The sequence below is a fragment of the Schistocerca cancellata genome, chromosome 9 (genome assembly GCF_023864275.1).
Source record: "Schistocerca cancellata isolate TAMUIC-IGC-003103 chromosome 9, iqSchCanc2.1, whole genome shotgun sequence".
Taxonomy (NCBI): Eukaryota; Metazoa; Arthropoda; class Insecta; order Orthoptera; family Acrididae; genus Schistocerca; species Schistocerca cancellata.
In genome coordinates this window covers 92,739,879-92,763,950 of record NC_064634.1, presented here as the reverse complement: position 1 = coordinate 92,763,950, position 24,072 = coordinate 92,739,879, and the positions used below count along the sequence as shown (strand labels likewise).

The following is a 24,072-nucleotide window of genomic DNA, read 5'->3' as shown; positions in this document are numbered from 1 at the left end:
GCATAGATTTTTTGGTACAGCCTTTGAAACATCCCCTTAGAAAAATTATAAATGACTGTGCTCATAAACCTCTTACGTTATTTGACTTTCAAACAGATGAGGAAAACTGGACGTACTCAGACATTTCTCTCTTTACTTATTCTGATCATCACCAAACTGACACACAATATTTTTAGCGCAACGCAATCTGACTTTCAATAATCCCTACAAAAGAGTGGCCCTGACTAACAATAACCTATACCTTTCATGAATCACTTACCTCACAAAAATCTTCGTTACTCGAACTACTGCAATACGGTGAGCGCCAATACTACCAGCTAAATAAAAAATTCTAACTACTGAAGGCTCTAACTACTGATACGCATAGTTAGCAAATGAAAGATTTTGATAGAGAACAAACAATGTATTTACCTTAATAATATTCAAAAGTCATCATATATATATATTATATCAGTTCATGATATCCCGTATTACAAATTTACTCTCTCTGATGGACACACGTCCAGATCATCCGCTCTCAAAACTCTGCCATCTCTCTCCCCACACCGACCACTGCTGACGGCTCACCTCCAACTGCGCAACGCTACGCGCTGTTCACATCCAAATGCCCAACACTACACAAGCGAATATTCCAACAATGCAGAGCAGCCACAGACTGCACACAGCACAGCCAGTGATTTTCATACAGAGCGCTACGTGACGTTACCAACACAAAAACCTAAACAGCCTGTTTACACCGTAATTTAGAGATTACCTTTTAGGCACAGATTTGGTCCTGTAGCCGCCAGTGCTTCTGCAACAAGGATGGTAATACTAACCTGTAACACTGGGCCTAACAGGTGTTGAAAATAGGAGATAATCATTGCAAATCTACATGAGCACTGGGATACAGTAACCTTTAGCTATAGCATTCATTTTAAAAATAACTTTCTGTTAAGTCATTTTTTGCTATGGCTAATAATCATTTCCTCATCTGGAAAAAGATATGTACTCAAGTTCATGTCATTGCGAAACATTCAGTCAGTCGTAAGCAAGTTTTTTTGTCGTATGTTATCTTCTATGGTAACTTAAAAGCAACGTTATACAGACCTGGACCGTAAATTGTAATGTGTTTGACATGATGCGTGAGTGGCCTCAGGTACTTATTGTGACAAGAGTAAACAAACGAATAAGTAGTAGTCAAACAAATAAAAGGAGAAAATTGGATAATTTATTTTTTAAAGACGATTTTGTAACTTCTTAACAATTCAATTGATTATGATATTCCGGAGTAATGTACGGGTAACTGCACAACACAAACAAATACATGACCAGCAATTCAAGGTGAAGGACAGATGCAGTGCGTTTATCCGTGCATTATCACAGAGGATTCCATCTAGAACGGATCACCTGTCGGGTGGATTAGGATGTCATGAACCTGGAACAAAAAAAAACGTCGGTTTGTTTGTTTTCCTCTATTCCACTGGCGAGATAAAACGAGCGAGAGGCAAAGTGTGGAAGGAATACAGCAAAAGTTAGAATTTTTCAGTGCACAGCAGCTAAGAGTAGCAGCAAAAATCATTTGACAAACTATAGCTTGCCGAATATATGAATCTTTTTGACTGGTGTGTACCCGCAGGAACTGCACTACGAAAGTAGCTTTACCTGTACTCTCGGATGCTGGGACAACATGTAGATGACAGCATTCGCTATATCTTCTGGTTCCAGATAAGGTGCTGTCTTGAACATTTCAGGTGTCAAGTGTTTAGTTGTATTGTAGAACTCTGTCTTCACCAATCCGGGAGATACTTGCTGTAACGAAAAAAAAAATGAGAAGGAGAAGGGTTCCAAAACAGAATACAAATAGTAATTTTTGTTCTGAATCATATAACAAAGTTCTCGTAGGTTGTTTTAAACTATGTTATTTGAGATAAGCAGCATACAGAAATTAATCTATAATATATTCTCCGCAATGATATACAATTCTTTCTCTATGGTGAGCTATTTCCTGAATACCAAGTGTGAGGGAATCAGTTTATTTTTCAGGTTTAAATAGCCGTCCAGCCAAGTTCGAGAGTGTCCCTCAAAGATTATTGAATAAATAATTTAAAAAACAGATATATATGAGAGTACAAGATCAGAAGAATATCGGAGATTGGAAAAAGTCCTGGACAAAACATTTCGCTGGGTTATAGACTTGCAGCTCCAGCGGCTCGTATGAAAGCCGTCTGCCAAATAGCCCGCAACTGAGACTCACAAACGAAATTCATCAACTAAACAGAAATGTACCTGATGATGATGATGATGATGACAAGGCGATCGAAATGTACAGCAGACTGAGTAAAGAATTGGTGAGCAGAACATCGATGTTATCTGTCAACGTTGCACCTTCAATGTAGGACCTAGCTGAGTTACCAGAGAACTGTATTCGTTCCCTTTCACTACTTGAAATGTTTCAGAAAATCGTTTTGTTTGAGGCGGTTTCAGAGTCCCACTGTTTGAACTTCTAGAATTGTATACGACCCACAACTAGTTCCTCTCCTGTACCAACACCATCATCTCAGACTAGCGATTGTATCTAACATCCTGAACTGTTTGTTCAGCATATTGCTGTCTCTGTCTTTCTGCTCATCTTTTGCCCTCAGTGGCTCCATTAGTTCCACGGAAGCTATTCCTGTGATTCTCAACACATGTGCTATCGTCCTGTTCCTTATTCTTGCAGTGCCAGCGTTTTTCTCATGTTCCCTTTCTCGTAGATTTTGTTGATAACTTCCTCATTTTTTATCTTCTCAGTCCATGCAGCTTTCTTCCATAGGACATCTCAGTCACTTTGAATCTCTTATTTTGCGATTTTTTCCACCTGTTTCTGATGTACTTTCACAGAAATTTCTTCCTTAAATAAGGGCCTGCGACTGATACAGGTAGATTACTTTGTGGAATAAGAAGCAAATAGAAATCTTAATTACTTGTATTTAATAACACTCATCGCTGAGGTATAGAAAAGCCAACTATGATAGGCAGCAAAATAGCCACAAGTTCCACACATACAAACTCTCGTGAAGATGCTGCGATCAGGTCTGTCCTCAGTGCCTGTGTATAAATTCTCTTTAAATCCAAAAGATTTAAAATGAGATGTGTAAACTATCAATAAGATTGCTATCGAACAAATAGCAAATAAACATTGATTCTATCCACAAGAAGCTGAAGAAAAATACAGATCAGAACAAAAAAATCGTCATAGCAGTACTCAGACAAATAATCTAAATAAATACACAAGCGTTTCGTATTTTGAAACAACTTCAGATAGAATGGAAAAAAAAATTCAGAAATACTTTCATCATCACTACCGGAGTTAAGGAATAGAACACAACATGAAGCAGATACAGAATAAATGTGATCAAACTGGAATATATAAAATTATATGCTCCAATTATTATCAACTCTTTTACCAGTTATAAAAGCCTCTGCAGAAACATGTTGGGTGATTCAGAATGAGAAAGAGCACAAATCTGCAGCAGATACCTAACTACAAAGCACAAAATACCCATTTTCGTTAAATGACCTCGATCCACTCCAATTTATTCAGAAACGCAGAAGACTATTTTCGAGGAAAGAGCTATAAATGAGATAAAAAGATAAAACAATGTTGAAACACTGCTGTGTAGCGATAATTGAGTCAGTCGTTATGGACCTTATGATAGATCTGTACCAGTTTAGGTAAAGTCACTTAGAATATATTACTAACGTGATTACAGTGAACAGAAATTCAGAATACGTGTTCTCTAAAGAGACTTCTGTTCTCTTTTATTTTGATGAGGCCCCGCACAGATTCCTCTCCTGTGGTAACCTTATCATCTCAGAGTAGTTCTTGCAACCAAGTCCTTAGTTATTCTGGAAAAATTCCAATCTGTCTTCCTCCGCAGTTTTTACCCTCTACAGCTACCTCTAGTACCATACTGTCCCATCGTCTAGTCAGTGTTTCCGCATTTTCTTCGCCGATTCTACTGAGAACCTCCACAATCCTTACCTTATCAGACAACATAATTTTCAACATTCTTCGGTGGCGTCGCATCGCAAATGCTTCAATTACCTTCTGTTAAGGGTTTTCTACAGTGCATGTTTTACTGTCATACAATGCTGTGCACCAAACGTACATTCTCAGAAATTTCTTCCTCAAACTGGAGCCAGTGTTTGATACTAGTAGACTTCTCTTGGCCAGATGTGCCCTTTTTGGCAGTGCTAGTGTGCTTTTATGTCCTCTTTGTTCCGCCCGCAACGGATTATTTTGCTGTCTAGGCAGCAAAATTCCTTTTTCGTTTTTCTTCGATTTTCTCTCAATCGACATTATGTACGTATTGGAGTGTTCATTCCATTCAACAAAATCTGTAATTCTTCTTCGCTTTTCCTGAGGATAGCAATGTCACTAGCGAATCTTATCATAGATATCCTTTCACTTTGAACTTAAATTCCACTCACGAAGCTTTCTTTTATTGCTGTCATTGCTTTTTCGGTGTATAGATTGAACAGCAGGGACGAAAGACTACAACCACGTCTTACACACTTTTTAATCGGAGCCCTTCGTTCTTGATCATCCACTCTTATTATTCCCTCTTGACTGTTCTACATATTGTCTATTAATCTCTCTCCCTATAGCGTACCCTTGTTGTTCTCAGAATTTCGAACAACTTGCACCATTTTACGTTGTGGAAAGCTTTCTCCAGGTCTTGATTTTCCTTCAGTCTTGCTTCCATTATCAACCTTTCCTAAAACCAAACTGATCGTCTTGTAACACTTATTCAGTTTTATTTTCAATTCTTCTGTATACGATTCTTGTCAGCAGTTTGGATGCGTGAGCTGTTAAGCAGATTGTGCATAATCCTCGCACTTGTCAGTTCTTGCAATCTTCGGAATTGTGTGGAATATGTTTTCCCGAAAGTCAGATGATACTTCGTCAAGCCCTCATATTCTACACACCAACGTGAAAACTCATTCTGTTGCCACTTCCCCCGATGATTTCTGATGGAATATTATCTATTCCTTTTGTCTTATTTGATATTAAGTCTTCCGAAGCTCTCTTAAATTCTGATTCTAATACTGAATCCCTGTCTCTTTTATAAAGATTTCTGTATCTGTTTCTGTCACGTTATCAGACAATCTCTCTTTTATTCAAAATATAAGCAATAACTGTGTTCGAACCGGGGAATCGGTGTTTTGTTTATTAGTCAAAGCAAGTACCTCAAGACTACGGTATCTTTTAAACAGAACATAAACAACGTCGTTTGAATGGAGTTGTGACTATGTGGAAGTGAAAGTGAATTTTAAATAGTGTCTATTGTCCTACGATCTACACCACCGACAACAGTGAAGTGACTGAAAATAAAAGTATACTCTCATACCACACCATGCTACACGGCAAAAAAGCATCCACATAAGGCCACGCTAAGCTTCCTCAGGAACTATGAGGAGTTACACTTTTACTAACGATGATAACAGACTTCGTCGTAAAATATGGCTACAAGGTACCCCACGCCGACAGAGAAGTTGTCTGTCTCTCACAAGGACAGCTCCCTTCAGTAAACGGCGGCAAGTAACTGCCAAAGTGGAGAGAAAGAAATGCACTACTGGTCATTAAAATTGATACACCAAGAAGATGACGTGCTACAGACGCGAAATTTATCCGACAGGAAGAAGATGCTGTGATATGCAAATGATTAGCTTTTCATAGCATTCATGTAAGTTTGGCGCCGGTGGCGACATCTACAACGTACTAACATGAGGAAAGTTTCAAACCGATTTCTCATACACAAACAGCAGTTGACCAACATTGCCTGGTGAAACGTTGTTGTGATGTCTCGTGTAAGGAGGAGAAATGCGTACCATCACGTCTCCGACTTTGATAAAGGTCGGATTGTAGCCTATCGCGATTGCGGTTTATCAAATCGCGACATTGCTGCTCGCGTGGGTCGAGATCCAATGACTGTTAGCAGAATATGGAATCGGTGGGTTCAGGAGGGTAATACGGAACGCCGTGCTGGATCCCAACGGCCTCGTATCACTAGCAGTCGAGATGACAGGCATCTTATCCGCATGGCTGTAACGGATCATGCAGCCACGTCTCGATCCCTGAGTCAACAGGTGGGGACGTTTGCAAGACAACAACCATCTGCACGAACAGTTCGACGACGTTTGCAGCTTGCAGCAGCATGGACTATCAGTTCGGAGACCATGGCTGCGGTTACCCTTGATGCTGCATCACAGACAGGAGCGCTTGCGATGGTGTACTAAACGACGAAACTGGGTGCACGAATGGGAAAACGTCATTTTTTTCGGATGAATTCAGGTTCTGTTAACAGCATCATGATGGTCGCTTCCGTGTTTGGCGACATCGCGGTGAACGTACATTGGAAGCGTGTATTCGTCATCGCCATACTGGCCTGTCACCCGGCGTGATGGTATGGGGTGCCACTGGTTACACGTCTCGGTCACCTCTTGTTCGCATTGACAGCACTTTGAACAGTGGGCGTTACATTTCAGATGTGTTACGACCCGTGGCTCTACCCTTCATTCGATCCCTGCGAAACACTACATTTCAGCAGGATAATGCACGACCGCATGTTGCAGGTCCTGTACGGGCCTTTCTGGATACAGAAAATGTTCGACTGCTGCCCTGGCCAGCACATTCTCCAAATTTCTCACCAACTGAAAACGTCTGGTCAATGGGGGCCGATCAACTGGCTCGTCACAATACGCCAGTGACTACTCTTGATGAACTTGGTATCGTGTTGAAGCTGCACGGGCAGCTGTACCTGTACACGCCATCCGAGCTCTGTTTTGACTCAATGCCCAGGCGTATCAAGGCCGTTATTACGGCCAGAGGCGGTTGTTCTGGGTACTGATTTGTCAGGATCTATGCACCCAAATTGCGTGAAAATGTAATCACATGTCAGTTCCAGTATAATATACTTGACCAATGAATACCCGTTTATCATCTGCATTTCTTCTTGGTGTAGCAATTTTAATGGCCAGTAGTCCAGATGACAGATTATTGCCACCCTCTGCACGGACACGAACAACAGCCTAGGCGACTCCGCTCAAGAAAGAGTTTCGTTTGATCGTCAGAGCCAGACAACGTCACCAGAAAGAGACTACAGCTATAGAATGAGGCAACCATCCTATCCTGGAGCTGAAAGAAGAACTTGCGTCTAGGAATAACAATTCCTTCAGAACCCGGAAGCCTCTCAACGGGCCGAAGACCAGGGTCTCACATTGTAAGTATAACGGTGCCCATTGGAGCTACTTCGATGTGGAACCCTATGTGACTGCGGGAATGGACGACCACCTACGGACGTGCAAAAACTTCAGCAGAAGCTGCATCCCGGTAGATTTACAGCTAGGCCATCTCAGTAGCTAATTATTGAACAAGACGTATTTAAGCTTTAAACTTTATTACAGCTGACTTGTACTGGATTTTAATGTATGTTTAATGTCTAGTGTTCTGGTCACGGAAAGTAAATAAAATACATAAACAAACTGAATTTGCTGCATTTGAAACCATCCACCAGCTAATAAACCAAAGGCAACAGTAAAGAACCTGCTCTAATATATTAATTTACGATAGATGTTGTTTTATTTTATGTCACAATGTATAGAAGATAATTTCAGTTCCAAAGAAGGTAAGTGCTGACGTGTGAATAGTGTCAATCATTGCTTTAACAACCCGTGGCTGCAAAATACTATCACAAATTATTTACAGAAGAATGAAGAAACTGGTAGAAGTCGACCTCAGGGAAGATCAACTTCGGTTCTAGAGAAATGTCGGGGTGGTGGTGATGTTGACTCTAGAGCTTGTCTTAGGCTGTAGTTAAAAAAAAAAAAAAAGAAGCAAATTTACGTTCACTGTTTTAGCAGATTTAGAGAAAGCTTTTGAAAAACTTGGCTGGAACGCTGTGTTCGCAATTCTAAAGGCAGCCGGGGTAAAATACAGAAGCGAAATTTTATTTGCAACTTATACTGAAGACAGACGGCAATTGTAGGAATCGAAGGTTATCAAAGAGAAGCAGTGGTTGAGATCGGAGTGAGAAAATATTATAGCTTATCCTCGATGTTATTCAGTCAGTACATTGTGCAAGTAGTAAAGGAAATCAAAGAAAAATCTGATGAAGGGATTAAAGTACAGGCACGTTTGGGAGTAACATTATGATTCTGACAGAGATGGCAAAGGACTTGGAAAAGCAATGGGATGGAATGTATAGTGTCTTGAAAAGACGCTATAAGGTGAAGATCAACGAAAGTAAAGCAGGGCTAATGAAATGTAGTGGAATTAAATCAGATGATGATGAGTGAAAGAGATTAAGAAACGAGACACTTAACGTAGCAGATGAGGGCTGCTATTTGGGCAGCAGAATAACTGATGTTGGACAAAGGAAGAATATAAAATACTTATTGTCAATTGTAAGACACTCCTTTCTGACAAAGGACAATTTGTTAATATCGAATATAAAGTGAACTGTTAGGAAGTCTTTTCTAAAAGTATTTGTCAGGGCTGTAGCCTTGCAAAGAAAAGAAGCTGGGTGATAGTTTAGTTTAGTTTAGTTTAGTTATGTCATGTTCTGTAGATCATTTTGACGATTATTTTACAGTTATGATATGGAACAAGTCAGATTACAAGATATATATACACACATGAATAGTGCTAATGTTAATATTACTGAAATTTTATGTTCTACCCATGCAACTACATTTAGAGGTACATTTTTTTTCTTTTTTTACCAGTTCTGAAACAGAAACTCGTCTATGGAATAGAAAGAGTTGTCCAAAAGAAATGACTTTAAGCTGGATATAATACATAATCTGCTACCTTTAACTTTATGTTGTTGTGAAAATGATCTAAGATTTTTGTTGCTGAATAATGTACTCCTTTTGGAGCAACCGACAGCTTCAATAACGGACAGGAAAGGTCATTTTTCCCTCTAGTATTGTACATATGAACATCACTGTTCTTTGTGAATTTCATTAGTGAATATATGTACTCTTATGGTGCAGTTAAAATACCTAACTCCTTGAATAGGTGCCTACATGACGCCCTTGTGTTGAACACCACAAATTATTCTCACTGCTCTCTTTTGTGCAATCAATACTTTATGTCTAAGTGGTGAGTTACCCCAGAAAATTATTCCATACGACATTATTGAGTGGAAATATGCAAAGTACGTTAGGAGGCTGATCTGTTTATTACCAAGACCAGCGATTATATGAAGAGCGAGAAAAGCTAAACTTAATTGTTTGACAAGCTCAGTAATATGCTTCTTCCAGTTCAAGTTGTCATCAATGTGAACACCCAAAAGTTTGGAGAAGTCTACACTGTTAACTGAGCCCTGTTCATATGCTACATCAATTGTCAGTATGAATCTACACAGTGTAGAGAGCTGGATATACTGAGTTTTTTCAAAATCAAGGGAGGGTCCATTTTCTGAGAACCACTTAATAATTCTTTGAAAGGCATCCTTAACAATATCTTCAGCTGCTTTTTCTGGAATTGGATTTATTATAACACTCGTGTCACATGCAAAAAGTACTAGTTATGCTTGCTGAACGTTAAATGAGAGGTCATTCACATGAATAAGGAACAGCAGAGGACCCAAAATTGAACCCTGTGGGACTTCCTTTGTGATAACTCCCCATTCACTAGAATTTACCACCCTCCCAACATTATTTGTGTTATTCAGCACAACTTTTTGCTTTCTGTTCGTTAAGTATGATTCAAACCAGGTGCGTGTATAGCCTTCAATTCCATAAAACTTGAGTTTTTCTAAGAGTGTGACATAATCCACACAATCAAATGCCTTGGAAAGATCACAGAAAATACCAACTGGCGATAATTTGTTATGTAGGACTTGTACCTATTTGATTGGTAAATGTGTAGATAGCATTCTCAGTCGAGTAGCCCTTCCGGAATCCGAACTGTGACATGCCAAGTAAATTATTTTCACATAAATATGAGACTACTTTTGAATACGTAACCTTTTTCGAATATTTTAGAAAATGAAGGCAGCAATGAGATTGATCTATAATTATTTAAGTCACTCTTGTCCCCTTTCTTATGAAGAGGTTTGACAATTGTGTATTTCAATCTGTCTGGAAAAATTCCCTGTGCCAGCGAAGCATTGCATATATCACTATGGACTCCACTTATTAAATTAGAGCAAAACTTCAAGATTCTGTTAGAGACTCCATCAGCACCACATGAGCTCTTGTTTTGATTGAGCAATTGAGACAAGAGGACAATAGAAACTTTGGAAATTTGATGCTACAGAAGAATGATGAAGACTAAATGGGAAGATCACTTATCTAAATGAGACATATTAAATAGAATAGGAGAAGAAAGAAAATGTATGGCCCAACTTGACTGGAACAAGGTATTGATTGGTAGGAGACGACTTGTGGCATCAAGTAATCGTCAGTTTGGAAGGATGTGAAGAGAATAAAAAATTTAGAGAGAGAGAAAGACCAAGACATGACCACAGTAAGCAGGTTCGATTAGATCTGGCTGCAGCAGTTATGGAGAGGTGACGTGGGATGCACAGTATACACTTGCGTGACGTGGTGAATCAAACCAGCCACACGACTGAAGATCACAACAAGAACAACAAAAACACTATGTAGAAGTGATGTACGTTAAAGGTAAGTATTAAAAGTTTTCAGATGAGAGGCGATACTCTGAAACGTGTTGTGCAATATCCGTGCGGCCTGTGAAATATATGAATTAACAGTATTAAGTTACAGTTGCGGCCGTAGATATATCGGTACATCGCTCTTACTATCAGTCATATTTCTGAGAAAGTTTTCGCTGTTGCATAGAAAATGACTACGTATCAGTCCAGGCCTGTACAAGCCAGACAGCGATGTCTCCACATGTGGTAGTTTCCCCCATCGTTCAGTGTAGAAGTAGAAATACTGAGAGATCACGTCCTAGGACAGCCAGGCCGTGGCTTACCCCCACTCTGATGTGGCTCTTCCTGGCGACGAGGTCCTTCCTGAGGCCTTCCAGCAGCGCCGTCACAGCCTGCTTGGTGGCCGCAGCCATGGCCACCTTGCTGTTCGGTGGTGGGTTGTGTCCCCAGAGCCTGTGCAAGACGAACACTTAGTTACACAACGTAGGCTTCGATGACCGGTGTTCACATCCTTGCCAATTTTTTTTTACGTGCTCATTAAATCGCGGTCTGAGCCAAATTGCTGTGCCTATCGCTTCGTGTCCTAATTCTACGGACATCCTCAGAGTCTCAAAGAAGCAGACAGTTAATTTTCAAACTTGAACACTCTCATAAAATTCGATTTCCTCAGCTTCTTTAAACTTTTAAATTCATCAACTCCTTACATGAGTCTCTGAGGTTGTCGGTAGAATTAGCATACGAAGCGTTAAGCACGAATACATAGGCTCGAACTTAAATAGTGGCAACACTGCTATGGAGACACTATGCAATGGAATCTACTGTTGTCGCTGATAGGACACGTTCTTGAAATACCTACCTTACCTCCGAGCAAATGGACTCGCCCGTCCCACGTCACCAGCGCGCGCACAATCGAGGGAAACACAGTCACTTGTCAGCGAGCGGTCTAAAGTAACGGTGTCACTATGTTTTCGTAACAGGAACAACGGAGTTGGATCAGTATTGAATGTGCCAGAGGTCGTACAGCACGGCAGTGTCATCAAGGTCTTCAAGAGGCGTGTGGGGATTCGACATTGCCGTACAGGACAGTGACACGTTGGGTAAAAGCCTTCAACGAAGGTCGGCAAACTGTGGCAGACATGCTTCAGGCAGGTCGTCCTAGCGTCTCTGAAGAAGACGTGCATGCTGTTGCCGCGTTAGTGGACAGTGATCGACGCCATACGATTCGTGAGATCGTCCACAAAACCCGATTAGTGCATATGACTGTGCTTCGCATCCTGAAGAAACGCCTGGGCAAGCGAAAAATTGCATCACGTTGGGTTCCGCATGACTTGACGAAAATGAAATGGATGCGTTACGACGCTGCTCAGACGGACCGCTATGAGAGCTTAGGAGAGGATTTCTTACGCCATATCGTAACACTGGATGAGACATGGGCCACATCGTACGAGCCAAAACTGAAACGCCAATCCAACGAATGGTGTCATTATGGGTCGCCACGAAAGTCGACAGTGCGTCAGAGTACCAGTATGGCGAATGGTATCGTGATTCTCGTGTAAGACTATGATGGTGTTATCCTAACGCGTTACGTTCCTCCACGGAAGACCGTCAACGCACAGTATTATGTCCGTTTTTGCAGCATCACCTGCGACCAGTTTTGCGAAAGAAGTGGCGACACTTTCTGCGCAACTCACACATCACTTTGCATGACAATGCGCGGGCGCAAACAGCGCAAGCTGTGGCAGCTCTGTTCGGTCGAAGGGGCTGGGAAGTACTTTACCATCTACCGTACTCACCGGACTTAAGTCCTTATGACTCTGATTTGATTCCGAAGATGAAGGAACCACTTCGTGGCATTCGCTTCAGAACTGTTCCACAGATTCGACAGGCAGTAGACCGCTCCATTCACGCCAGTAACAGAACAGGCTCTGCTGACTGTATACTACGCCTTCCACATCGCTGGCAACGGGTACTACACAACGCTGGTGACTATTTTGAAGGACAGTAACAGGTGCAAACATGTAACTCTTTTGTATCGGTTGTGAATAAATAGTTGCACTATTGAAGTTCCAACCCTCTTAGACGCCTCAGACTACGGTTTAATGTACATATAACGAAAGTCGCCTTGGATGCAGGCACTTCCTATTATGTTGCATGGATAATTAATTTATTGAGAAGTACCATACCCATACCGATGCCAACCAAATTCAAGCCTGTCAACGTCCATGATAGTTGCAGATGCAAGACCACAAGAATAAATTCTTCTACATATATTGCTGCCTGGTGTTGGGCATCGTTTCCATTTCCCAAAAACCCAACTACAGAGAAGCACAAATGGTAGCTGAGCCGGCTTTCTTAACAATACTGTGCGGAGCACAGGTCCTCTGATCGCACCGCCGTCATCTTGACGGAGGGAGACATAGACACGAGTGCTAGGTGAACACGTAAGAAAGAATTTAACTTTGCACCTTCGCCATAGGTCATCCCCGTATGTGAAATAATAAGAGACGTCGAACAGGCAGAGCGCAAGATCCCCAGAGAAACGACACACAAATACGAAGTAAAACTAACAGCATCATCGAAAAAGTTAAAGCACCAGCGCCAGACATGACCAGTGTTAAGTGCAATGACCTGCCCACGCTACGCAGTGATGAAAGCACTGTAGTTCTTTCTGCTGGCAAGGACAAGGCAAATCTACCTGTGGAACACGCGTAGTATGATACGAAGATATGCAGGCTACTTGACCAGAATACGAGAGCTGTCCAGAAAATAAGTTCCGATCGGTTACGAAATGGAAACCACAGTGAAAACCAGTAAAGTTTTATTTGCAACAGTTAGGTACACCTTACACCTACTTCTTTACATAGTCGCCGCTCCAACTTCGAGTGTTATCGTAGTGTTGTATCAACTTTCCAATATACTCGTCATAAAAAGCAGCCGCGTATGCTTTATGCCAGTTATCTGCAATGGGCTGAAGCTCGTTGTCTGTGGAAAAAGTTTGTCTTCGTAGCCAGCGGTTCTTGTGATCAGAGATGAAACTTAGGGGGAGCCAATTACGGACTGTATTGTGGGTGATCAAACACTTCTCATCGGAAACGCTGTAGGAGCGTCTTCATTTCTCCTGCAGTGTGCGACCGAGAATTTGCATGGAGAAGGAAATGCTCGACAGTTGTGTTATGTGGGCTGCATGACACAGGCGAAATCTCTAATCAGGCCCTCGTACTTGGCGGGGGACGCTATTCCCTACGCAGCTTTACGTGCTCACTGTTCACTCAAAACTGGAAAGAGCGACGCGACACGATCGACGGGCATACTAGAGACACTGCCCAACACATCTGTGCAAAGCTTTAACGGATTTTCGCAGTGGTTCCCATTTCGCGATCGATCGGGACTTACTTTCTGGACTACTTAACGGAGCGATCCAGCAATTAGAATTACGAAAAACGCATATGAGCTTCTTAAGCAATGTTGGAAGAAAGTGTGGTCCAGAAACATTTCCATCAGATCACCTGCTGTTTGCGTTTTGCCCAACATTTACAAAGATGGGACACCTCTCCACCTCACCGTATCCACCACCGGTTCAATGAAGAGCATCATTTTGGTCAGTTTTGACATGGTGGCGCTGTTTACGAATGTACCTACCGAAGACCCTTTGGACCGCATTTCTTCGAAAGTGAGCTGATCGAGCCATTTAGGCTTCACAACCACCAGTACTACAATCTTACCCTCGGCGTTATGATTGGAAATCCGTCAGCTCAAAGGGTTGCGAATCACTTTATAGAGAAGTGTGGTGTCACCGCCAGACACCACACTTGCTAGGTGGTAGCTTTAAATCGGCCGCGGTCCATTAGTACATGTCGGACCCGCGTGTCGCCACTGTCAGCAATTGCAGACCGAGCGCCACCACACGGCAGGTCTGGTGAGACGTACTAGCACTCGGCCCAGTTGTACGACGACTTTGCTAGCGACTACACTGACGAAGCCTTTCTCTCATTTGCCGAGAGATAGTTAGAATAGCCTTCAGCTAAGTCCATGGCTACGACCTAGCAAGGCGCCATTAATCATTTATAGAGAGAGTCTCATTTGTATCATCAAGAATGCTGTATACAAATGATGGATTAAAGTTAAGTATTCCAGCAGCTACGTACTTTTCTTTATAGCATTCATTACGTATCCTGTTTCAGACCTAACGTCAGCCGGCGTGTGTAAACGCGTGCCTTTCGGTTACCCGTCACTGTGGACTGGCTGTCTTGTCAGTCCACAACAAGAAGTTCGAGGATTTACATCATCTGAAGAAATATTTGGCATTTGGACCAGTGGACGTGGAAACAAATTGAGATCTTGGAACATCTCAACAGCACTGACGGTAACGTCCAGTTCACTAAGGAACCAGGAAATGACGATGCCTTGGCATTCCTCGACCATCCCGTCCGCCGAAAAAGGAAATGGATGTCTTCGCTACTGCGTCTGTAGATAAACTACTCACACCAGTCGTCTCTATTAGCACGCCATCAGCCATTATCAGCAGCACAGAGGGGCGCTGTGTTACCAACGTTGGTACATTACGCAAGAATGACATCAGACGCAGACAAACTGCCCCACGGGCTTAGCCACCAACGCCAAGTATGCAGAAACAACAGAACAACGACCACCAGATAAATGAACTGGATTCAAGCAAGTATCACATAAGGCCATCGATGAGGAACAGGAAAAGAAACTTGCTGTTTTACCGTTCTGTGACTCCGCGTCGAATAAGATAATAAGCCTGCTGAAGAGACACAAGGTCAAATCATCCTTCAAGCCGTCGTCAAAAATACGGCAGATGCTGAGACCAGTTACAGATGTGGCAACTCTTAGAACACCTGCCGTCTACAAAACACCTCTCAACTGTGGCCAGTCGTGAGCCATACAAACAGTGTGCACTGTAGAACAATGCAGGAAGGAGCATGAGAGGATTTATCGTCCTCGAACCCCGAAAAATCCGATTAAGCTGGACATGCTGTAGATAACAGCTACAGGGTCAAGTTTGACGGAACCCGTGTCGTGGCTCGCGCTAACGGTTTCTGGGCAGTGTAATTAAAGAAGCCACTGGAACAGAAATCACTGACAGTACATTTAACGGAGACGACGGCCTAGAACTAAGCGCAGCGTGGCATCCGGCGATCGCGAGGAGGAAGAGGACGCATCGACCACGTATTCAACGAACATCCCTATATGGTGTTACCGTGAGCACCAATGACGTCACAGCCGGCAGTTAAAGTATGTAAGGGCTTATCAACTGTTTGTCAGCAGCCACTCCAGCTGACAAAGGCCAAGGTCGAAAGCTCGTGGGATGTTAATCACTTGGCGCGACTGAAAGCCGAAGAACATTTTATTCAGGATTACCACCGCGAGACTCTGAACTGTTACAGTATTCTTGAATCAACTGTCCGAAATATTCTAAATAAATCTAACTTTTCTATAAAAATTTTTACGAAATTCTTTGTTGAGAAAAAGCACTGTTTCCTCTGGTGATAATCTATACTACTGGCCAATAAAATTGCTACGAAGCTGACGTGCTACAGACGCGAAATTTAACCGACAGGAAGAAGATGCTATGATATGCAAATGATTAGCTTTTCACAGCATTCACACAAGGCTGGCGCCGGTGGTGATACCTACAACGTGCTGACATGAGAAAAGTTTCCAACCGATTTCTCATACACAATCAGCAGTTGACCGACGTTGCCTGGTGAAACGTTGTTGTGATGTCTCGTGTGAGGAGGATAAATGCGTACCATCACGTTTCCGACTTTAATAAAGGTCGGATTGTAGCCTATCGCGATTGCGGTTTATCGTATCGCGACATTGCTGCTCGCGTTGGTCGAGATCCAATGACTGTTAGTAGAATACGGAATCGGTGGGTTCTGGAGGGTAATACGGAACGCCGTGCTGGATCCCAACGGCCTCGTATCACTAGCAGTCGAGATGACAGGCATCTTATCCGCATGGCTGTAACGGATCGTGCAGCCAGGTCTCGATCCCTGAGTCCACAGATGGGGACGTTTGAAAGACAAGAAACATCTGCACGAACAGTTCGAAGACGTTTGCAGCATCATGGACTATCAGCTCGGAGACCATGGCTGCGGTTACCCTTGACACTGCATCACAGACAGGAGCGCCTGCGATGGTGTACTCAACGAAGAACCTGTGTGCACGAATGGCAAAAAGTCATTTTTTCGGATGAATCCAGGTTCTGTTTACAGCATCGTGATGGTCGCATCCGTGTTTGGCGACATCGCGGTGAACGCACATTAGAAGCGTGTATTCGTCATTGCCATACTGGCGTACCACCCGGCGTGATGGTATGGGGTGCCATTGGTCTCGATCACCTCTTGTTCGCATTGACGGCACTTTGAACAGTGGACGTTACATTTCAGATGTGTTAAGACCAGTGGTTCTACCCTTCATTCGATCCCTACGAAACCCTACATTTCAGCATGATAACGCACGACCGTATATTGCAGGTCCTGTACGGACCCTTCTGGATACAGAAACTGTTCGAGTACTGTCCGGGCCAGCACATTCTGTAGATCTCTCACCAAATGAAAACGTCTGGTCAATGGTGGCCGAGCAACTGGCTCGTCACAATACGCCAGTCAATACTCTTGACGAACTGTGTTATCGTGTTGAAGCTCTGTTTGACTCAATACCCAGGCGTATCAAGGCCGTTATTACGGCCAGAGGTGGTTGTTCAGGGTACTGATTCCTCAGGATCTACGCACCCAAATTGCGTGAAAATGTAATCACATGTCAGTTCTAGTATAATAGATTTGTCCAATGAATACCCGTTTATCATCTGCATTTCTTCTTGGTGTAGCAATTTTAATGGCCAGTAGTGTAATATTTACTCTACTGGCTCCTTTGTTTTTCGTAGTTTTGTTATTACTCTTTAAAGAGATAATTATTAGACGATGCTCACGGTCTCCCTTCACTCAACTAAATTCTCATGCAGTCTGTTCTCTACTCTGGTCTTTCTCTCCGTTTTATAAGAATTAAATTCAGTAGTGGTAATTGCTGTGGTTTTGGGAGTCATTGCCAGGAAAACAACGGTAAAAATAACAATAGAATTTGGTTATAATATGCTAAAATCTATGGAACACAGGCAGCAGTGTATTCCAGGTTGTAAGTGAAATGTGATACAGGAGTGGGTAAATTAATGAACTCAGTATGCAAAAGGAGTAGGGAACACACCCGTTGATGTGGATGACGAAGCCGTCGTCGACGCCCCTTCTGATCATGTCCTGGATGGCCTCCCTGGTGCAGATGCTCAGACCCAGCACGTTCACCTCCAGCATGCGCCTCCATGAGTCCGTCGATGCAGCTGCGCACATCAGAGATTCTATCTCAGTGAGCACCGAAAATATCGGCATACACATTCAAAAACATTACATATTTTTAAGCTGAAGTGTATACCCAGACTGGTATACTCTTTTCTCTCTCTCTCTCTGTTTATCTATCCATCTATCTATCTGTGTGCGAGTTGAAAACAAACAGATTTTTTACATATGTAGCAACGTTACTCCACACGAAATTATACACTGAAGGCCCAAAGAGACTGGTAGAACCGCCTAATATCTTGTAGGGACCCCGCAAGCATGCAAAAGTGCCGCAACACGACGTACCATGGACTCGACTAATGTCTGAAGTAGTGCTGGAGGGAACTGACACCATGAATCCTGCAGGGCTGTCGATAAATCTGTAAGAGTAAGACGGCGTGATCTCTTCTGAGCAACACGTTGCAAGGCATCCCATATATGCTCATGTCTGGGGAGTTTAGTGGCCATCGGAAGAGTTGAAACGCAGAAGAGCGTTCCTGGAGCCACTTTGTAGCAGTACTGGACGTGTGGGGTGTCGCATTGTCCTGTTGATATTACTCAAGTCTGTCGAAATGAACAATAGACGTGAATCGATGTACGAGTAGCTGATCAGACGGGATGCTTCCGCACATCACTCCAGCTGCACACGACCTACACCATTATAGAGCACCAGCTTGAACGGTCCCCTGCTGACATACAGCGTCCATGGATTCATGAGGTTGTCTCCATACCCGTCCACGTCCATCCGATCGATACAATAAGAAACGAGACTCGTCCGATCAGGCAACATGTTTACAATCATCAAGAGTCCCATGGTGGTGTTGCAGGGGGGGGGGGGGGTGCCTCAGGCGAGGCACAAAGTTATGTGTCGTGCAGTCATCAAGGGTACACGTGTGGGCCTTCGGCTCCGAAAGCCCATATCGATGATGTTTCGTTGAATAGTTCTCACGCTGAGATGGTTGATGGCCCAACATTGAAATCTGCAGCAATTTGCGGAAGGGCTGCAGATCTGTCACGTTGAATGATTTTCTTCAGTCGTCGTTGGTCCCGTTCTTGCATGATGTTTTTACGGCCGCAGTAATGTCGGAGTTTTGATGTTTTACCGGATTTATGATATTCATGGTACACTCGTGAATTGTTTGTACGGGAAAATCGGAGATCTTGTGAACCATCGCTCGTGCGCCGAGTATAACACTACGTTCAAACACACATAAATCTTGATAACCTGCCGTTGTAGGAGCCAGTAACCGATCTAACAACTGCGCCAGACACTGGTTGTCTTATATAGGCGTTGCCGACTGCAGTGCCGTATTCTGCCTGTTTACGTATCTCTGTATTTTAATACGCACGTATATACCAGTTTCTTTCTCGCTTTAGTGGAAGTAAACTATGGCAATCGGTTCAAGTGAACTTGAAAATCCGCCGAGTATAACATCATGTTCAAATTCACTTAAATCTTGATAACCTACCATCGTAGGAGCAGCAACCGATCTAACAACTGCTCCAGACTCTTGTCTTATACAGGCGTTGCCGACCGCAGCACCGTATTCTGCCTGTTTACATATCTCTGTATTTGAATACGCATGTCTACACCTGTTTCTTTGGCCCTAAACTGTAATAGAAGGAAATTAGCATATAGAGAGTGCCACAGTAGAAACAAAGGAAATAATAAATGAATGCATATCACTCTGGATTGGAGCTGTGCTGTCAAAAAACTATCAGTTCCAGACACACACACACAGACACACACACACACACACACACACACACACACACACACACACAAAAATAGAGAGAGAGAGAGAGTGCGCCCTGAGTGCCTTGCCACCTTACCGTTAACATAGAGTTTGTAATTCCGGCCCAGATCACTTGAAACAAGATGTGTGTCTGGTGACTACCTCGGAAAAACATGTTAACAGATTCTTCCGTGGCTTCTTGGTTCAACACATTTTACTTATAACTGTAAAGCACAATATTGTGTATTTTCTACAGTAATAATTTATTTTGTGAACTGCTTTTTGGCATTGTAAAGCATCATCAGACAAACTGATTATCTTACAATATTCTTGAACAACAGTGAAAAAGATTTTATACGTAGTGTGAGGAACGACGTAAGAGTAAATGTCATCTTTGACATCGCAGTTATAATGCAATTAAAAACGCAAAGTTAAACAGTCAATAAATATAAAGCAAGCGAAACAGAGAAATATTTAATTAAACATCCAAAATGAAACTGTACATATATAAATTAAAACAGTCACAAAAATAAAATTAATTCAAGATAAGAAAGTGTGAAGAATAGGTTAAAGATGTATTACATGTGGGCGGTGACAGAGAAAGAGAGTAAGAGTTAAAATTGACAGTTGTAATAGGGAGTGCATAAGATAAATTATGTAACAGTGGTATGAAGAATATCTTTTGCGGTAGGGAAAATGTGAGTTTAAAAATTGGGCAGGTGCGAGTAGATCTCGCCCACTTAGGGTGCTATGCGAACTTAATTATGTGTATAGACAGTCCGTCCATTCTGAAAATCGAGAATCTCTGATATTAGCAAGATAACGATCCCAGGAATTCCAAGATTTTCGAGAATGTTTAAAATTTAACGTTGGATAACAAATGACAAAATACTTTTTTGTGTGATACAATTACACATTTACAGTTTTGGGATTTTTTCCTTTACTTGTACTGTGAAAGCTTGCTTCTTGTCAAATTTCATGATTCTAGGCCAACAGGAAACAACCTACAGGTTTTGATGTGTGAATTTGAGAGTACCAAAATTTGTGACTTAGGAGCCGTGTCTTTTGACTACACTGATTTAGAAGCTTCCATTTTTTTACTCCGCAAAGGCTCTGTGGGCATTAGTATGTGACAAAATTTCAAACTGATACGTCTGACTCTTCCTGAGGGAAAGGGTTTCTAACAGTCGGCCACACAGACAGACGGGCAACACAGTAATTCTACAAGGATTCCGCTTTCAACGATTGACAGGCGGAACTCCATAAACAGAACATGTGAAGTGCATAGACAATCACAATAAAATGAATAAATACAGGAGAAATAGTGGAATAGAATGGAATAGGCAGTGTGGGGAGCAGTGGAAAACCGTGAGGATTAAGTGAAGTTTGGAAGAGGGGGAATACTGAACTGTGTAGGTTATTTAATATTAAATCAGGACTTTGGGCCAGATGCTTGTTAATTTACAGCGCTTGGCGTTAGTTCGTTAAGTGGAGGACATGGGACAGTAACTGGCAGCTGTGGTCCTGGCTCACTACATGCTCCTCATACGTGTAAAGTCAGAATTCTGCTACCGCCAGATGCGTTTTATGTTCAGCCATCCTAGTTGTTAGGCCTATGTCAGAATTACCAATATAAAACATATCACAAGGGGGACAAATCACACTATATACCCGCTGTTAGCAAGTGAATGGATCTTCTCGTTTCTGCTGAAAGTATACTGGGCTCTGGGGTTCCTGTGATAATAAGAAATTGCCTGATTTGAGTGATTTGATGGCATTTTGTGATAGTTGTCATACGTATGGGATTGCACACCACTTCATGCAAACATCGGAAGCAACAGGAGAGGAAACTTGGATGGGTATAATTTTCAATTTTTCCCGTGCAAGATGTGGTCAGTCTAGACAAGGTTACCGCTGTTGTTTGAGGCAATACATTTTATTGTGTCAAAATCTGCTTTGAATTCTTCTTTGTACATGGGAGCAGAGGAGAGACGGTGCGCCATTACTCGTAGATCAAAATCTGTGTGTTCGCGTGCTACTGGGTGTTGTAAGCAAGAAGGTATCATTGTGTCTGAAGTCAAAATTCTGCTATCTCTGGCTCCGTTCATGTTCAGCCAGGCTAGCTGCTATGTCTCTGCCAGGTTAACCAATGTAATACTTGAAATTTCCTGCCAGATTAAAACTGTGTGCCCGACAGAGACTCGAACTCGGGACCTTTGCCTTTCGCGGGCAAGTGCTCTACCAACTCAGCTACCCAAGCACGACTCATGGTCCGTCCTCACAGCTTCAATTCTGCCAGTACTTCGTCTCCTATCTTCCAAACTTCACAGAAGCTCTCCTGCGAATCTTGCAGAACTAGCACTCCTGAAAGAAAGGATATTGCGGAGACATGGCTTAGCCACAGCCTAAGGGATGTTTCCAGAATGAGATTTTCACTGTGCAGCGGAGAGTGCGCTGAAATGAAACTTCCTGGCAGATTAAAACTGTGTGCCGGACCGAGACTGGAACTCGGGACTTTTGCCTTTCACCGGCAACTGCTCTACCAACTGAACTACTGAGCTCAATGTAAAACTTATCACAAATGGAACAAGTAATTTTGTGTACTCCGTTGTTGGCTAGTAATTGGGTCTTTTCGTTACTACTGAAAATATAATGGGCTGTTGTGTTCCTCCCGCAATAGGAAATTGCAGGATTTCATTGTTTTGTCAGCAGTTTGTGATATCTGTCCTACGTATGGGATTGTTCACCATTGCCTAGAAATGTTGGAAGGAAAAGCAGAGCGAGCTTGGAAGAGAGGCATTATTCTCAATTTTTGTTTTCTATGCAAGATACGGTTATTCAAGGTAGAAATATAGCAATTGATTAAAGTAATAAATTTTACTGTGTCAGATTCTGCTTTCAAATCTCCCTTGGACATTGGAACAAATATGGGACAGTGCGACAGGTAGTCGAAATTTGCATCTTTGTGTGCTACTGGGTATTGTGAGCAATAAGGTGTTATTTCTACATCTACATCTATACTCTGCACACCACCGTTGAGTACATGGCAGAGGGTACGTTCCATTGCGCCAGTTATTAGGGTTTCTTCTCGTTCCATTCACGTATGGAGCGCACTAAGAATGATTGTTTGAACGTCTCTGTGCATGCTGTAATTATTCTAATCTTATCCTCACGACCGCTACGTGAGCGACATTTAGGTGCTCGTAGTACACTCCTACAGCCATTATTTAAAGCCAGTTCTTGAAACTTTGTTAGGAGACTTTCTAAGGATAGTTAATGTCTATCTTCAAGAATCTGCCAGTTCTTCAGTATCTCTGCGACACATTCCCAAGGATCAAACAATCCTGTGACCATTCGTGCTGCCCTTCGCAGTACAGATTCAGTATCACCTTTTAGTCCTATCTGGTAAGGGTCGCACACATTTGAGCAATATTCTAGGAACAGTCACGTGAGTGATTTGTACGCAATCTCCTATGTAGACTGATTGCGCTTCCCCAGTGTACTACCAAAAAGCGACGTCTACCACCTGCTTTACCCTCGGCTGAGGCTATGTGATCACTCCATTTCATATCCCTACAAAGTTACACACCCAGATATTTGTATGAGCTGGCCGAATTCAACAGTAACTCACCGATATTACCGTCACGGGATACTACGCTTTTTCGTTTTGTCAAGTGCACAGTTTTACATTTCTGAACGTTTAAAGCAAGTTGCCAATCTTTGCAGCATTTTGAAATCTTATCAAGCTCTGACTGAATATTTATGCAGCTTCTCTTTTACAGTACTTCTTTATAGGTAGCAGTATCGCCTGTAAAAAATCTGAGGTTACTATTAACGTTGTGTGCAAGGTCTTTAACATACGGCATGAACAGCAAAGGTTACCATACACTGGCCTGGGGCAGTGTCTGTAGTTCTGTTTTTTTCGTGTAATTTTATGAAACAACTTGTTAGTGAACTGACGTCGACGGTTGGGTCTAGGAAGTTTATGGATTTATTGCCAATCTCCGCTGTGATCTGAACGTTTTTATGTTGACTAAGCTAAAAAAGAAAGTATTGTGCTGTAGTGCCTGTCGATGTAAACAGTATATCATACACGTAATATTTGCACTCAAAAGTTATTTGCTCAAGAAATGTTCCATTGATATTTCAGCCAGTAGTGGGCTACGAGAGGACCCCATAGGAAAACTGTACAAACAGTCAGATGGCTTATGCTTAAAGCTCTGGTGCCAGAAATACAACGAGCATTCGTGTTGAAAAGGACACGGTAAGAAGAGCAGACAGTCTTGATTTCAGTGTGCCATTCAAAACCTCTATCCAGAAAACCAAATCTCT

The 24,072-nt window shown here is 42.4% G+C and overlaps 1 protein-coding gene across 1 annotated transcript in view; it reads right to left on the bottom strand.

Annotated features, from left to right (window-relative positions):
- Positions 1–1,188: 1,188 nt before the first annotated feature.
- The window catches only part of LOC126100785 (dehydrogenase/reductase SDR family member 11-like), a 38,833-nt gene continuing 15,949 nt past the window's right edge, over positions 1,189–24,072 (bottom strand). Inside the window, exons 3-6 of the mRNA XM_049911406.1 lie at positions 17,880–18,009; positions 10,973–11,102; positions 1,645–1,791; positions 1,189–1,417 (exon numbers count right to left, since the gene is read on the bottom strand). Coding sequence (XP_049767363.1) covers positions 1,376–1,417; positions 1,645–1,791; positions 10,973–11,102; positions 17,880–18,009 — 449 coding nt within the window. The 3' untranslated portion in view covers positions 1,189–1,375. The remainder of the gene's footprint in view (positions 1,418–1,644; positions 1,792–10,972; positions 11,103–17,879; positions 18,010–24,072) is intronic.